This window comes from Lagenorhynchus albirostris, chromosome 15 (genome assembly GCF_949774975.1).
Source record: "Lagenorhynchus albirostris chromosome 15, mLagAlb1.1, whole genome shotgun sequence".
In the NCBI taxonomy this organism is placed as follows: domain Eukaryota; kingdom Metazoa; phylum Chordata; class Mammalia; order Artiodactyla; family Delphinidae; genus Lagenorhynchus; species Lagenorhynchus albirostris.
This window is the reverse complement of record NC_083109.1, coordinates 80,977,798-80,993,262: the sequence shown is the minus strand read 5'-3', so window position 1 is coordinate 80,993,262 and position 15,465 is coordinate 80,977,798. Positions and strand designations below refer to the sequence as shown.

Below are 15,465 nucleotides of genomic sequence, written 5' to 3'. Positions count from 1 at the left end.
GCCTACACCCCTGCCCAAAGGAGCGCGCCTGGGCAGGAATTGTGATGATCAGACCTGGGGGGTTAGTCTAGAAGGGACCACCCCACCTAGAAGAAGTCCTCCGTTTTACAAATGAGGAAACTGAGGCGGAGGGAAGTCGATGAGCTGTCCAGAGCAAACAGCAGGTTACTGACAGCTCACACTAGAAGCCAGGCTTCCCCCTGCATCAGCCTTTGCGGTGGACTTTTTTCTGTTCGTACCCTCTTCTTTGCCTCCCGAGGTGAAATGGAGTGGATCAACGGGACCCAGTTACAAGAGGCAGCTGCAGATACTCGCTCCGTCTGCTGAGAGATCTTAGCATCCTGTTAGGTGGCATAGGACCTAATATAATCCGCTTCATTGGTTAATAGTTGCCAAGCCACAAATAGCTGAAGGTTCTTTCCCATAAGTCACATCTCACACGTTGACATTCCGAAACGTTTATCGAATTATGAAAATTCCATCCTACGTGTCCCAAACGAGCTGTTTACTAGTCCCTCTGAATAAGGGAGTTTGATTGGATGGTTGACCGTCTTTTAGCTAACACGGAAAACAAATGAGTCTGTAATACTATGCAGCTGAGGGCTGGTTGTCCAGGCCTGGATTCCTCAGTTCATGGGAGAGCCAGCTACCCCTTGGATGGATTGGTGTAGATCCTCTGCCCCTATGTGGACAGACACAGCCCCAGCTCCTGCTGTTTCTCATCCATGTCATCCCTCTCCCCACTCCCCACCCCCCCACCCCACCCCCGCCGTAAGAGTAAGTTAATAGCTTAGACTTCGGGAGATAACCTAAGCTTTCAGAGTAAATCCATCCCTTTCTTCCACCTTAAGAGGTTGCCCTTCATACATGCAGTCATGTTACTGTCCCAGGAAAGCAGTCTGCTTTTGGATGTGTTTTGCCTGAGTCTGTGCTCAGCTGTGCCCACTTTCATGTGATGCCTGCTTTCATGAGATAGATGGTCTAATTAGCAGGGTCACCTTGCCCCCTCACCTGTCAAACTGAGTTTATACCTTTTTTTTTTTTTTTTTTTAGTTTATATCCTTGAGCTTACAAATCCCCTGGAGGCTCTGGACTGCGGAGATGTGAAGAATTCACCGGTGTCTCTCCACACTTAGTGCTAAAAGGGTATCAAGTGGAAAAACCTCCTACTACTCCCTGAAAGTAAAGGCCTCGTCTACCAGTAGTTCACACTTTATTGCTCCTGTCCTGTGCATATCCCATGAGCCGCTGGGTGGCTAGAACTGGGCTAGAACCAAGGAGCTAAGAGAGAAAATCCCGGGCAAGGTTGGGGGAAATAGGTCACAGTGGCTGGGTGGTGAGGTCACAGAGAGGTTTGTCTGACCCGGACTACATAGGGGAGGGGCCTAGGAGGCAAAGCGGCCCCAGAGGTTCCCCAAGCCCAGGCAGGGGGCATGGTGTGGGAAAGGCAGCAGGGACAAAGGCCAGGGAGCTGAGTACAAGGGGCCAAGGGGCCCAGAGATTTGAGGGCAGGAGCAGTGAGGGGGCAGTCAGGATGGTGAGGAGAAGCCAGAAACGAAAGCTGCAAAAAGTCACCGGGCTCTGCAGACCGGAGGTGGGGCTCAGGGTGAGGGGGCAGGGGGTGAAGCAAAGGCCGCAAGATGGCAGCCAGAGATCAGGGGAGGGGTTATGTGGAGAAGTTGGACAGGGAACAAGGCAGACAGGGAAGGGTAAACCCACGGACCTAGAGAGAAAGATGGGAGGATTTGACAGCCCAGAGCCCCCAAGGTAGTGGTTAATAAGTAGTTAACAGAAGGAAGAGGCATGACCCTCATGGAACCCCTGTGCATGGGTAGGTGAAGCGGAGCTGCGCTTCATGTGGCCTCTTCTCCTTGGGTAGGTGAAGCGGAGCTGCGCTTCATGTGGCCCAGAGCCTGGGGGTGAAGAGAAGAAGGGGAGAGGAAACCCTATATCTATTCAGTTGTTCCCCCCAGAGCTGGTGAGTCCTTGGGGGGGCGGGTTGGTGCTGAGAATAAAGGACTGGGGGCTGCTGAGGGGCCTCCATGACCCCTGCTTTCCCCCTCCTGCCCCCACAGGTGGAGCACATCATTTCATTCCTCCCAGTCAGAGATGTAGTCTCTCTAGGTCAGACTTGCCACTACTTCCACGAAGTGTGCGACTCTGAGGGCGTGTGGAAACGCATCTGTCACCGGCTCAGTCCTCGACTTCGAGAGCAGGGCTCTGGGGTCCAGCCCTGGAAGAGAGCTGCGATTCTGAACTGTACACCTTCCCGGGAACCTCTAGTTCTCTCTGCTTCTGTCCTACCGTATTCTGGGATCCCTCCTACTCCATAAAATTGCCTAATGGGCCCCTTTCTCTGGAAGAAACTTGTTAGATTTAAACATACTCCAACAAGGACTTACTCCAAGTCTCTAAAGCTGCTCTTGGACAGACATTGTCACCCAGAGCCCCCATTCCTAGCATCCCTGCCAAGTTGCCCACCATATTCAAGCTCTTCCATATCTTACCTTGAGACATCCTCCTCTCCCAAAACCTGGAGTTTTCCCTCCTCTAAACCAGGATTTTTCAACCTTGTCACTTTTAAAACTTTGAGCCAAATAATTCTTTGCAGGGGTCAGGTGCTGTCCTTTGCATGGTAGGATGTTTAGCAACATCCCTGGCCTCTACCCACTAGACGCCAGTAGCACCTCCCCCAGTTCTGACAGCCAATGTCCCCCGAGGGACAAAAATCACCCCCAGGTTGAGAAATATGCTCTAGTCCCCTCCCTTCCCAGGGAGCCCCTATCCAATAACTTCGTCTCACACAACGGAGATGAAGGGAGATGCAGATAGCAGATCCAGAGCTAGGGGTGTGGAAGGGTTACTGGCCTTTCCCAGTCATTCCTTTTCACACCTCTTTCTGCTTTTCTATGCATTCTTATATTTCCTTTGATGTCTCTGATGCAAGTTTGGACCAAAGAAGTGCTCACTTAGAAGCATGTGTGTGGCCCTGGGCTGAGGTGGGGCAGAGAACTTTAGTTCAGACATGGGGCATAATTTCAGATATCTTCTGAGCTTTCCACGTGCCCTTTGGAAGAGGTCTTTCCCCAGGCCTGGGGATGGAGAGGAGCTAAACACCCATCCATTGAGAAATCTAGCTTTCCCAAGCTCTGTTTCATCTCCCTTGTGCCTCCCCGACCCCTTAAACCTCCCTCTCCTTCCCTTCTGCAGACACGAAGGGCCTGTATTTCCAGGCATTTGGGGGCCGCCGCCGCTGTCTCAGCAAGAGTGTAGCCCCTGTGCTGGCCCATGGCTACCGCCGCTTCTTGCCCACCAAGGACCACATCTTCATTCTTGATTACATGGGGACCATCTTCTTCCTGAAAAATGCCCTGGTCTCCTCCACCCTTGGCCAGAAGCGGGCCTGCTGCTATGTTGTGTTGTGTCACGGAGCCAAGGATGTGAGTACCAGGACCCCAGCAGCTGAGACCCCACCTCTTTTCCGGGAACCCAGGGCCCACACCAGTCCTGAGGTGGCATCCTTAGGACAGCCACCCTCCGATACCAGGAACTGGAAACCAAGTTTGCCTTTCCCAGCCCTGGACCCAAGTATCTCATCTCCCACCCCAGGATCCAGCTGCCCCAGCCTCATCCCACTGCAAGGCTGGAGATCCCGAACACCTTTGTCTTTTCCTACAGTTTGCCTCGGACCCGAGAGGTGACACAATTTACCGTAAATACCTCTATGTGTTGGCCACTCGGGAGCAGCCGGGAGTGGTGGACACAGCCCACAGCCAGTCCTGCGACTGTGTCGAGGTCTACCTGCAGTCCAGCGGGCAGCGGGTCTTCAAGATCACCTTCCACCGCGCCATGAGCTTCAAACAGATGGTGCTGGTTGGTCTGGAGACCCAGCGGACCCTGCTGCTCCTCACAGGTGAGGCTTAGAGCAGTGGTTTGCAAACTGTTTCCTGCAGCTTCTTCAGGACCCCTGCAGTGGAAGCTTTGGACCGCCAGGGAATTCCCTGCTTCTGAACTTCTTAATGCTAGGCAGGGCCCTGAACCCCCAGACATCATTTTTCCCAACACTCAAATTGGATTCCGCCAAATCCAACTGCTCGGTTTTCTCTGCACTCATCCCTCCCACTGAAGAGCTCCCCTGGTTGATTTTCAGTGGTGAAGGCTGGAGGCTGGGATACTTGAGGTCACTGCCCCCTTATTTCATCTCTACCCTTTTCCTTCCAGCCCCACTCTAGGGCAGCAAATGTCTCATGCTGTATGGCTTAGGGAGTCTCTTGGGAGGTTAATGTGGTTATTGGAGGGTCCCCTCCCCCACACAATTGTCTGCCTCCCCGCCCCCTCCCCCAGAGGAAGGAAAGATCTACTCTTTGGTAGTGAATGAAGCCCAGCTGGACCAGCCACACTCCTATACAGGTCAGCTGACCTTGAGGAAGGTGTCCCATGACCTCCCTCACCTGTGTGTGGCCTGCATGGCTTCCAACCAGGGAAGTACTCTCTACATTACGGGTAAGAGCCACCTCCCTTCTTCTCCAGACCCCAGCCTTGGACAGACCTTCCAGATACAGAACCCTCCCTTATCCTTACTCCAGCTCTGTGGGGTACCCGTAGAGCATCCTAGTCAAAAGAGGTGTTTAAGCTCCCAGACATCATAGCTGGTGCATTTCTAGTGGGTGTGAGACTCCCCAGATCTTACATCTTTCATCCCAAGTAGGGCCTGATCCCTAGGAAATGGGTGCCCAGAGCTGCTGAGCTGAGGGCTCCAAACCCCCCAGACCAGGGGCGAGTGTATTTTGAGGTGCATACCCCAGGGGTGTATCGTGATCTCTTTGGAACCCTTGAAGCCTTTGACCCCACGTACCAGCAGATGCCGCTTCCGGTCTCACTGCCTGCCAAGGTAGGATCCTGGGGTGGGGGGTTGGGGGCAGACCAGTGGGGGCGGGGCCTTAGGGGGCCCGCAAGGTACTGAAGGTCTGAAACAGGAGCAGGAATCAAATGATTGATCAGCGAGGGACAAGGGACCCAGGGAGAGGGGTGACCTAGAGGGCAAGACCAAAAGCGATCAGCTGTGTGTGGCAGGTTAGCAGTTGTGAGATACTGGAGCTCAGAGTTCCCCTGGAGACGACTGAAGGCCCACTTCTCCTTTCTACCTTACCTCCTAGGTCCTATTCTGTGCTCTTGGCTACAATCACCTTGGCCTGGTGGATGAATTTGGCCGAATCTTTATGCAGGGAAGTAACAGATATGGGCAGCTGGGAACCGGGGACAAAATGGACCGAGGGGAACCCACACAGGTGAGATTGCTTCCCAGCTACTCTCATCTTGCCCCTCTTCCTCTAATTCCCTGACCCCTGGATCTCTCCACATCTCTACTTTCCATAGAATCCACTTTCTACTCCCTAGGATGTTAAGCCAACCAGTTTGTAACGCCTGTGCTACTGTATCTCACCCGGGGTTGGCACCACGAGGTGCATTCTATGTGGCTCATGCTACAAGTGCAGTAGGAGTTTAGTGAAGCAGACCTGGGTGGGCTGAAGTAACTCCAAGAGGTGAGATGTAAGCAGGGCCTAGTGGGTTAGATAGGATTCGGGTGGGTACAGGGAAAGGCATCCTATGTAATGGGGATGGGGACGAAGCTTGCACATCCCTGGGACGGTGGAAGGCCCGGCCTGACCAGAGCAGAGTGTGTTTTGGAACTCAGTAGCTACGAGGTGGTATAGGTGTTTGCGAGCCTACAGAAGTATCGATTTGGGAAAGAGCCGTTGCAGGTTCTGGAGCAGGAGAAGGCAACCCCCTGGATGATGGAGAACGGGTCACGTGGCCAGAGGGCACAGTGAGAGGCCCACCGGGAGGCTGCTGAATGACACCAGCATTTGAGACAGGGGACTGGGGCTGGTACAGTGGCGGCGGGAACAGAGAGGAATGGAGACGTGAGGTGTAGTGAAAGAAAACGAACAGTCTCTGGAAACTGACTAGATATGAGGACAGTGGGGTAGGACAAAGGTGGCTCTGGCAATAGACATGGTAAACATGCCAGTGGGCGAGGAATGCTGGTTTGAGGAGAGAATGTGAATTTAGGCTTCTTCTGCAGTGAGAGTAAAACACTAAAGTAGAAATGTCTAGCTGGATTCCAAGTTGGAACAAGGTTGAAATGACAAAAGTAGAGGCAGAGGGGCAAAGCTGGGTGGTCGCCATGATTGTGGGTGGAGGGACTGAAAGAGTTGTCTCTGAGAGAGAGACACACCCTCAAATGCCACGTCTCACAGGCCACGGGCACAGAAAGTTTCACCCAGGAGGGGGTGGTGACAGTGATAGTGAAGGAATATGCTCCCTGACATGGAAGGATGGCTATACCATATTTTTCAGTGAAAAAAAAAAAAAAATTCGTGAAATGGTTTACACAGCACAATCCCATCTTGGTTTAAAAATATACAACTTGCGTGTATATATTTGCTGAGGCAACAGTGAGGAAGAGTGTCCAGCAAGATGTTAATAGTGGGTGGTGGGGCTTCCAGTGATTTTTAAATGAATTTTTGCTTGCCAGTATTTTATAATTTTCCTGTAATGGCCGTGAAATTACTTATCTATGTCTTCAAAAGTAAAGCGCTCACAGTCTCGGGAGCAAGCATGCAGGAGAGGCCCTGGGATTTGGCTGCTGGGAGGTCCAGTGCCTTTGGAGAGAAGCCGTAGTGTAGTGGGGAGTGGGGAGTCTCAGGCGAGACTGGCTGTGGTGAGACCAAGAATGTGGTCCACTTCAGACTGATCACGTAGCCAGTCCTACTGCCTAAAAGACAGAGGTAGGAAGCAGCAGAAATCAGGTGGAAATGTTTTTCCAAAAGAGTGGCCATTTTGAAAGATAAAGATATGACAGACTGAAAATGCTAGAGACGGAAGGAAGGACGCAGTGGGAGGCAGGCCCTTCCAGGGGCCTAACCTGGAACTACACAGGGACAGGGAGGAAGGCTCTTCCTCCCCCGAGGCTGGAAGGCAGAATGAGAGACTGGACAGGCCCAGGCCTGGGGGATAAGACCAGGGAGCAGATAGCAGGCCCTGGCCTCAGGCAAGAGGCCTGTTTTCCAGGGAACCGAGAGGAGGAACCAACAGCCGTGCTAGCGCCCCTGTGGTCAGACGGGCTGCAGGAGAACCAAGGAGGAGTGATAGCTGCCAGTCTGCAGTCGGCAGGGCGGACCTCGTTGGGGAGGGGGAGGGTACTCTGGGGCCCACCTCCTCCCTCCCCCTAGCTTCCCTAGGAGAAGCTGTCACCCTTCTCCAACCCGGCCCCTCCCCACGGTGCCTTGGTGTTCCCCACTTAGGGACCCTGCCCTGTGTTCTCAGGTACGTTATCTGCAGCGTCCCGTCGCCCTGTGGTGTGGCCTCAACCACTCCCTGGTGCTGAGCCAGCGCTCAGACTTCAGCAAGGAGCTGCTGGGCTGTGGATGTGGGGCCAGAGGCCGCCTGCCAGGCTGGCCTAGGGGAAGTGCCTCCTTCGTTAAGCTCCACATCAAGGTCAGAGCAGGGTCCAGGGAGCGGGCGTCCAGGGAGGGCCAGAGCAGTAGAGCCCACAGGACTGTAGCTGGGGCTCCCACAGGGACCCAGGGACCCCATCTTCCAGCACCACCCACCGCCCTTTCCTGCCACGTACCATGGCTCCTGGCTGTCTCCCTGAGCTGCCCCTGCTGGCCCGCTCCGACCTCACACAACCTTGGGGCTCAGCCAGCCAGCTCACTTGCTGGCTCAGGGCTGGTCTGAGCAGGACAAGCACAACAGCTGGGGCTTCCTGGGAACCCCTTCCCGGGGCCCCACTCAGCCACTCCCCCTCTGTCTCTCCTCCAAGGTCCCTTTGTATGCCAGCTCCCTCTGTCCTACCAGAGAGTGCCTCTACGTGCTGTCCGGCCATGACATCGAGCACCATCCCGCCTACCGGGACCTACCAGCCAGCAGGGTGGCGGGGACCCCCAAGCCCAGCCTGGGGGCCGAAGCAGCCCAGGACCCTGAGGGGGTGGCGGCGCAGGCCTGTGAGCCGTACCTCGGCCAGATCCACAGTTGCCCCACATTGCAGGAATGCATGGAAACGACGAAGGTGATCGTGGGCTGGATGCCCTTGATGGCTACACAGGAGGATTTCTTCTGGGAGACCCTGGACATGCTGCAGAGGGCTTTTGGAGGGGTTGGCCAAGGCCCCCCAACCCCTGACAGCTGACCCCCCTCTCCTGGTCTCACCCCTGGAGGGAGGGTCTGGCCCTGGGCCAGGGGCTAAGGAGAGGTGGAATGACAGCAATGAATGCTGCGCGTGGGGAGGGGGATGCAGTGGGCTAGGGCCTGCTAGACATGTCAGGGTGGGACTGTTTTGTAAAATGTTCAGGGAGCTGCCCAGGAGGGGCCCCCAACCTGACATGGACAAAAGATTTGATGGACAAATAGAATAAAAGGCTGATTGAGGCCCGGTTTGTAACCCTGGGGCCTGGGAGGAACGTGGGGCGGGTGCGGGGGGAGGGGTGGGCAGGCAGAGTGGACGCAGCTCAGGCTGTCAGTTGCTGCAGAGCTGACAGCACCTGGATCCTTCAGCTTCCTTTTCCCTCCAACGCCAAGACCCGATGCCTACTTGGTTCCGTCACTTGGATCCTCCGTCCATCAGGCTGAGAAAGGCGCTTCCTCTGAGTTCAGGATGCTTCCTACCCATTTCCCTTCATCCCTGTGAAGCCAACCCACCCCCACCCCCCACCCCCCCACCCCCCCACCCCCGCTCTCCTCCTCCTGTTTCCCTTCCAGATCTGATCTCACATGTCCTTTCCCTTACTTTCTACTCCATCCTCCTCTTCCTCAATAAGGAAGACACTCCCTTTACCCACAGAGCATGCCTCCCTGCCCCCACCCATACCTCCAAATATTTGGGAGAGAAGATGGGTGAGCAGAATTCTTCCTCCGTGGCCTAGTCTGGCCCGGGTATGGAGAGGACAGTAGACATTTGAAGTGGAAAATAAACTGGAGCAGAGGGTGGTCAGGAAGTGGGTAAGTGATTAGAGGTTGGGAGTCCAGGGAAGGACTTCCTCTGGGTGCTGAGGAAGCAGGAATGGGGAGGATCACAGGTGGGCTGGAGAGTCCTCAGGAAGGACCCGCGGCTGTGTTGGAAGGATGCTCGGGCACTGGACAGAGTGGGCTTTCAGATGACGTTACTGGACTGCCTGGGTTATGCTGAGAGGCTGATGCTCCCTCTGCCCTTCATTGCTCCACCCCCGCTCCCACACTGGGTCAGTATTTATGTGTCCTGGACCTAGAGAGGCCCCTGGAATCGCCACTGTCCCGGCTCTTCTCTCCCTGTCCCGCCTTCCCCGCCGCCCGCCCCACTGGCCAGTCCCCACGCCCACACGCCCAAGGCTGCCTCATCTGGCACTGATTATCCCCGCTGCTGCTGCTGCCGCTGCCGCCGCTGCTGCTGCTGCTGCTACACTCAGCTGCTGCCTCTGTCTTGAGGACCCCAGTGCCTCTCCCTCGGGCCATGCTGCCTACTACCACAGCCTCCCTCTTGGGGCCCCTCCTCACTGCCTGGGCTCTGCTGCTGCCTTTCACCCAGGGCCAGAGCCCCAACTACACCAGGTAGGTCTCTCGGCACCTTCCAGATGGCTTGAGTTAACTTCAGATCCCTGATTCCTGGGGGGCTATGCCTGTGGAGCTTGTAGATTCTTTTGCTAACACACCACCCGCGCAGATCTCCCACAGCCCTCACCCTTCTCTGGCCCCCAAGTCCTCCTTCCCTGCTGCAAGACCACTGTCTCCTGCGGTCACCACTGCTCCCCACTCCTCCACCCTCTGTCCTCTGCCCTCTAAGTCTCCCCACCTATCCAGACCCTTGGCCCCACCATGGAACCTGAGAGCACCAAGACCTTGAACTTGCCTGGTAGCTGTACATCTGGATTCCAGGAGGGAATCAGAGACTGTGGGGGGAAGAGGGGGCTGCAAGTGGGAGACGTGGGAGTCAGTCACCGCAGTAGTTAGCTGGAGCCGGAGCAGGGCAAAGGTTGGGAGCGCAAGGCCCTGGCTGCTGCTTCTCCCTCATCTCCCCGCCCCCTCACCCCCCCACCTCGAGGCTGTGTCCACATCTGGAAGTAGTTAGGCCGCTCCAGGCCCTGACTGCCAGGCAGGGCGAGGGGGGAGAATGATGGAGGGGGGCCGAGGAGGATTCCGGGAATTCCTGCTGGGGTGGGGGTGGGAACTCTGAGGGGCTGAAGGGACAGCCAAGTTGCTGGTCCCACTTTTTCCTGATTCCCTGCTGGAGTATTTCCCACCCCAGTCCCAGCCCCGCTGGCTGAGGCCGCCTCGAATCCTTTGGGCCTCCCTTCCTCATCCCGCTGGCTGCCCTTCTTGGCGCCCCCATGCTCATTGCCCTACCCCAGTCCCTGCACTACTCCCCCACTCAGGCCTGACCTCTCTTCTGTTCTGCAGACCTGTGTTCCTGTGTGGAGGGGATGTGACTGGGGAGTCGGGTTACCTGGCAAGCGAGGGTTTCCCTAACCTCTACCCCGCCAATAAGGAGTGCGTCTGGACGATAACGGTGAGAAGGCCCCTCTGGCCGCCATCCCCTTGTCCAAGTCTCCCTGAGGCCTGGGTCCAGGCAGCCAGAGGCCAGACTGCTAAGGGAACCCCCCTCCTGGCAAGCACCGCCGCTTCCTCCCCTCTGGTCACTGACAGCATCAGTGCCCACAGTAACACGTGGCAAGCATCCTCACACCTTAACTCAGAGCCTGCTTCTCCATTCCCACCTTCATCCCCATCCCCTCTGGTCTCTCCACAGACCTCAGGTCTTGTCCCCTGCACAAGCCACAAGCCCTCTGCTCTGCACCCTGATGGGGTCCCCTCTGCTTCAGGCCCAGTTTCTGTAGGAAATGCTTGGGGAAAAAGAGTCCCCTCTGCCTGGTTGTGTCCGGCCTGACTTTGCAGGTCCCCGACCCTGTCCCCACCATCAGGTCCCTGAGGGCCAGACTGTGTCCCTCTCCTTCCGAGTCTTTGACCTGGAGCTGCACCCATCCTGCCGTTATGACGCTCTGGAGGTCTTTGCCGGGCCTGGAACCTCAGGCCAGCGGCTCGGACGCTTCTGCGGGACCTTCCGGCCAGCGCCCTTAGTCGCCCCCGGCAACCAGGTGACCCTGAGGATGACATCGGACGAGGGCACGGGAGGACGAGGCTTCCTGCTCTGGTACAGCGGGCGGGCCACCTCAGGCACTGGTGAGACCTCCCTCACCTCCGCTGTCCCCCTCTCCTGGCCCCGCCCCCGGCGCAGGCCCCACCCCAGCCTTAACCTCCACCCCAAGAGCCTGGGACCCCCATTATCTCCCTTACCCATTTTCCTCACTAACCGCCCCTTCAGTCCCTCCTCCCCGTCTTCTCTCCCCTCCTTCCCGCTCCCACCCCCCCCTCTTCCAGGCCCCCGCCCAGGCGCGAGGCGGAAATGGGTCACCGACCCGCGGGTGGAATGGGCGGCCTGGGGTTACTGGGACGGTGAGTAACTGCCCGCCCCCGTCCGCAATCGGGCTCCCTCAGACGGGCGCGAGGGGGCACCCCCGGGCTGGGGGACTAGGTTCCCCCGACCCGGAGCCCCCTACACCCAGCCCGGGGGCTCCCGATTGCGGTCCCATCACCTCCTCCTGGCGGCAGAAGTCTCCCCTAAAATGTTTAAGGAGGGACCTCCCCAAAGGAGCCTCGGGGCTGTGCCCCAATTTGAGGGCACCCTCACAACATGGGGACTCTCCAGCTGCGACGGGGACTTTTCTGCCGGGCCGGGGAGATGGGATCTTCCAGGGGAAGAGGAGCGATGTGGCCTCGCGATGTGGCCTCGCGATGTGGCTTCGCGATGTGGCCTCGGGTCAGGGGGAGGGGCAAGAAGGGAGCGTGTCCAGTCAATTCCTCCTCCCCCTACCACCGCCCGCCTGGGTGCCCGGCGGTCCAAGACTTACCCCCCCGCGGTCCAAGACCTCCCGGAGCCCCGCTCCTCCGAGCCCCATCTCTGCTAACCTACCCCCCTTCTTCCTCCCTCTCTTCTCGCCCCATCATCCCGAGACCCAGACATCTGAGCTTTCTGCACGGGCTCCCAGCCTAGAGTTCTCCTCCAGCTGACCGAGGGTCTCCACCGCCCCCCACCCCCACTCCTCTCTCCCCTCCCCAGAGCACCAATTTTGCGGGGGGCGGCTGGAGAAGGCCCAGGGAACCCTGACCACGCCCAACTGGCCCGAGTCCGATTACCCCCCGGGCATCAGCTGTTCCTGGCACATCATCGCGCCCCCGGACCAGGTACTGACCCCCTGCCCGGGCTGCCCTCGGGGACCCAGGCGGCGTCCTCCAGTATGCAGCCTGCAAAGATTTATTGAACATCTACAATGTCCCGAGCACTGAGCTTGCATGGTGGGCAGCAAAAACAGACCCAGACCTGCTTGCGCCCAAACAAAAAATGTCAAATTACGACTGTGACGAACCTTACGAGAGCGAGGTACCCGATGCTGATATATAAACTGATTTGTGCGTGTGTGTGGGAGGTGTATGTGTGTGTGTGTAGTGGTGGTGGAGGTGGATTCTGGGTCTGTTCCTCGAGAATGAGCCAGGACTTGACCTTGCGGACTACGGCGACCGAGGCCACTGCAGGGCCCCCGTGGATGTGTGTGTTCCTCCGAGCTGTGGTGTGAATGCATTAAGAGGGGGGCTGGAGGGCACGCGGGAGGTGAGCGAGGAGGCCGCGGCGAGCGTCCCGGAGGCGGCGGCCGGGCGGAGGAGGTGAGAGGCGAGAGCTCCGCTCCCTCGGCTGCCCGGGGTCCCACCGCGCAGCCTCCGCCTCTGCCCCGCCGCCAGGTGATCTCACTGACCTTCGGGAAGTTTGACCTGGAGCCCGACTCCTACTGCCGCTACGATTCGGTCAGCGTGTTCAACGGCGCCGTGAGCGACGACGCCAAGCGGCTGGGGAAGTTCTGCGGCGACACAGCCCCGGGGTGAGGGGGCGGCACCTGGGTGGGTGACGGCGTCCGGGAGTCTCCGCCGCGCCTGGTGCGGGAGCGGGGGGACAGCGCTGCTGGTGGGAGGGGCGGGGCTGAGCTGAAGCCGCAGGAGGTGAACCTGCCGGCCCCAAACGGGTGGGCGGAGCGGGTAGCGGCCCAGGCAGAAGACGAGGCTTGACGCCAGGCCTGGGGTCCGTGGATGGAGAGGCGAGAGGGGCTTGCGAAATCGGGAAGCTAACGCAGACAACCGAGGGGCAGAGGTGAAAAGGCCGCCGGCCTGGGTAGGGGGCAGGATGCGCTGCCCACCTGACACCTCCCCCAATGCCCCGCGCCCGCAGTCCCATCTCCTCCGAAGGGAACGAGCTCCTCGTCCAGTTCGTCTCGGACCTCAGCGTCACGGCCGACGGCTTCTCGGCCTCCTACAGGACCCTGCCGCGGGGCGCCACCGAAGGAGGGCCAGGCCCGGGCCCCAAGCCCGGAGTCGGGCCCAAAGTCAAGCCCGAAGTCCCACCTGAGCAGAAACCGAAGGCCGCGCCTAAGGCAGAGGCAACTCCGGTGGGCCCCGGTGAGTCTGGGAAGGCAGAGGAAGCGGCCGCAGGCTGGAGGGAGTTGTATCCGAGTTCCTTCCTGCGCCTATTCATTCATTCAATACAGCACCCACGGGTGCCGCCTCCGTGCTAATGGCTGGTACTGGGTGCTGGGACACGAAGCTGGATAGAGCTCTGAACAAGTTCAAAGCAATGAGGCTTTTGTGGGGAAAGTGGTCCTTCCTACCTCCTGGGTAGGTTACCCTCCACAAACAGTGCCCCCCCCCCACCAGATGCACCCAGTGTCTCCTGCCCAAAACAGTGCCGGCGGGCAGGCACCTTGCAGAGCCACTTCTGTAACAGCGACCTGGGTAAGCAGCCCCATCCCCCAGCTCTGCCCTTCCTGCTCCTCTAACCTCCCCTCCTGTCCCCAAAGCCCACCTCCTTCTGGTTCCAGCCCTGCCCTGGCCTCCTGTCTCCTCACCTCTCCCTCTCTCTCCCACAGTGGTGACGGGAATGATGAAGTCCATGGTTCGGGGCCCAGGGGAGGGCCTCACAGTCACTGTCAGTCTCACTGGTGTTTACAAAACCGGAGGCCTGGACCTGCCCTCTCCCCCCACTGACACCTCCCTGAAGTTCTATGTGCCCTGCAAGCAGTGCCCCCCCATGAAGAAAGGTAACGGAGATGTGGGAAAATGTAGAGGGGGACTTAGCCTCATGAAAATGATGGAGGCAGTAGAATCGGAGGGACTGGGACGAGGGGGTACATCTATAAGGTCTCAGTTACACAAACTCTCAATCCCTTCCTCCTCTTCCCTAGGAATCAGTTATCTGCTGATGGGCCAGGTGGAAGAAAACAGAGGTCCGATCCTTCCTCCAGAGAGCTTCGTGGTTCTCTACCGGCCCACCCAGCACCAGATCCTCACCAACCTCAGCAAGAGGTGCCCTTCCAAGCCTGTTCAGGCTGCTGGATCCCAAGCCTGAGCCCAGGCCAGCCTCCGGACCCTGGCCCTAGGGACCCCTTTCTTATCCAAATAAATGTTTCTAGACTTGAGGAAGGGGTCACATGTCCATTTGTATGGTTTTGGTGCTCCTCTGGGGATTTGTTTTCATTCATTCATTAAACTCAACAGTTACTATACAGAAGAATGTAAGTCAAATCTTGTCACCCCTTTGCTCAAAATTCTCCCGTATGCTCAACACACACAGAAAATGCTCACTACGTGGAGGTGATGGATATGTAAATTAGCTTGATTGTGGTGATCTTTTCACAATGTCTACAGATATCAAAACACCAAGTTGTACACCTTAAATATATACAATTTTTATATGTCAAAGATATCTCAATAAAGCTCTTTAAAAAAAAAGGAATTAAGGGAATTCCCTGGCAGTCCAGCACTTTCCCTGCTGAAGGCTGGGGTTCAATCCCTGGTTGGGGAACTAAGATCCTGCAAGCTGCCTGGGGCAGCCAAAAAGAAAAAAAAAAAAAGGAATTAAAACAACTCTTCCATAGTTTCCCATCAGTCTCAGCATAAAATCCAAAGTCCTACTGTGGGCTCTAAGGCTCTAGGTGATCTGTGTCCTCCCTCCCACCTCATCTCATCTCTGAATATTGTCTCCCTTATAATCTCTTCCATCACACTGGCTCCTTGGCCATTTCTAGTACACACCTGCTTCCGGGCTTTGCCTTTGCTGTTCCCTCTATCCGGAATTCTCTTCCACAAACATCTCCTGGCTCACTTCCTAACTTCAGTGAGATCTCAGCTCAGAAGTTCATCCTAGTCACCCATTCATTTGTGCATTCCAAATGGCAGGCACTGTTTTCGGTGCTGAAAATACAACAAAACAAAGTCGCTGCTCTTGTGGACAGGAGAGTAAATTCTACCAGAGCAGAGATAAACTAAAATAAACATGATGTCAAGTAGCTCTAGGAGTGCTCTGAAGAAAACAAAAGCATGATAAGAGGA

General features: G+C 57.0%; 2 protein-coding genes across 3 annotated transcripts; both read left to right on the top strand.

Moving 5' to 3' along the window:
- The first annotated feature begins 1,306 nt into the window (after positions 1–1,306).
- FBXO24 (F-box protein 24) lies at positions 1,307–8,472 on the top strand. The gene is made up of 10 exons (XM_060124049.1): positions 1,307–1,606; positions 1,880–1,978; positions 2,076–2,259; positions 3,211–3,440; positions 3,679–3,913; positions 4,345–4,503; positions 4,770–4,891; positions 5,157–5,288; positions 7,330–7,500; positions 7,829–8,472. Exons 1-10 carry the CDS (start codon positions 1,535–1,537, stop codon positions 8,192–8,194), a joined length of 1,770 nt encoding a protein of 589 aa, XP_059980032.1. The 5' UTR covers positions 1,307–1,534; the 3' UTR covers positions 8,195–8,472.
- A 382-nt stretch (positions 8,473–8,854) lies between these two features.
- PCOLCE (procollagen C-endopeptidase enhancer) lies at positions 8,855–14,552 on the top strand. Of its 2 annotated transcripts, XM_060123118.1 has the most exons (10): positions 8,855–9,588; positions 10,435–10,543; positions 10,956–11,214; positions 11,413–11,487; positions 12,152–12,276; positions 12,829–12,965; positions 13,310–13,536; positions 13,792–13,869; positions 14,004–14,174; positions 14,319–14,552. In XM_060123118.1, exons 1-10 carry the CDS (start codon positions 9,491–9,493, stop codon positions 14,480–14,482), a joined length of 1,443 nt encoding a protein of 480 aa, XP_059979101.1. In that variant the 5' UTR covers positions 8,855–9,490; the 3' UTR covers positions 14,483–14,552. The 2 variants fall into 2 exon arrangements, with proteins under 2 accessions (XP_059979101.1, XP_059979102.1); XM_060123119.1 differs by lacking the exon at positions 11,413–11,487 and having other exon boundaries at positions 8,866–9,588.
- The last annotated feature ends 913 nt before the right edge of the window (positions 14,553–15,465 follow it).

Excerpts from the sequence above, each read along its gene's own strand:
- FBXO24 (XM_060124049.1), top strand. The coding sequence starts at position 1,535 with ATGGTGAGGAGAAGCCAGAAACGAAAGCTGCAAAAAGTCACCGGGCTC. Across the intron at positions 1,979-2,075 it reads AGTTGTTCCCCCCAGAGCTG|GTGGAGCACATCATTTCATT; the intron begins GTGAGTCCTTGG and ends CTGCCCCCACAG. Across the intron at positions 2,260-3,210 it reads GAGAGCTGCGATTCTGAACT|ACACGAAGGGCCTGTATTTC; the intron begins GTACACCTTCCC and ends TCCCTTCTGCAG.
- PCOLCE (XM_060123118.1), top strand. The coding sequence starts at position 9,491 with ATGCTGCCTACTACCACAGCCTCCCTCTTGGGGCCCCTCCTCACTGCC. Across the intron at positions 11,215-11,412 it reads GCGGGCCACCTCAGGCACTG|GCCCCCGCCCAGGCGCGAGG; the intron begins GTGAGACCTCCC and ends CCCCTCTTCCAG. Across the intron at positions 13,870-14,003 it reads CTTCTGTAACAGCGACCTGG|TGGTGACGGGAATGATGAAG; the intron begins GTAAGCAGCCCC and ends TCTCTCCCACAG.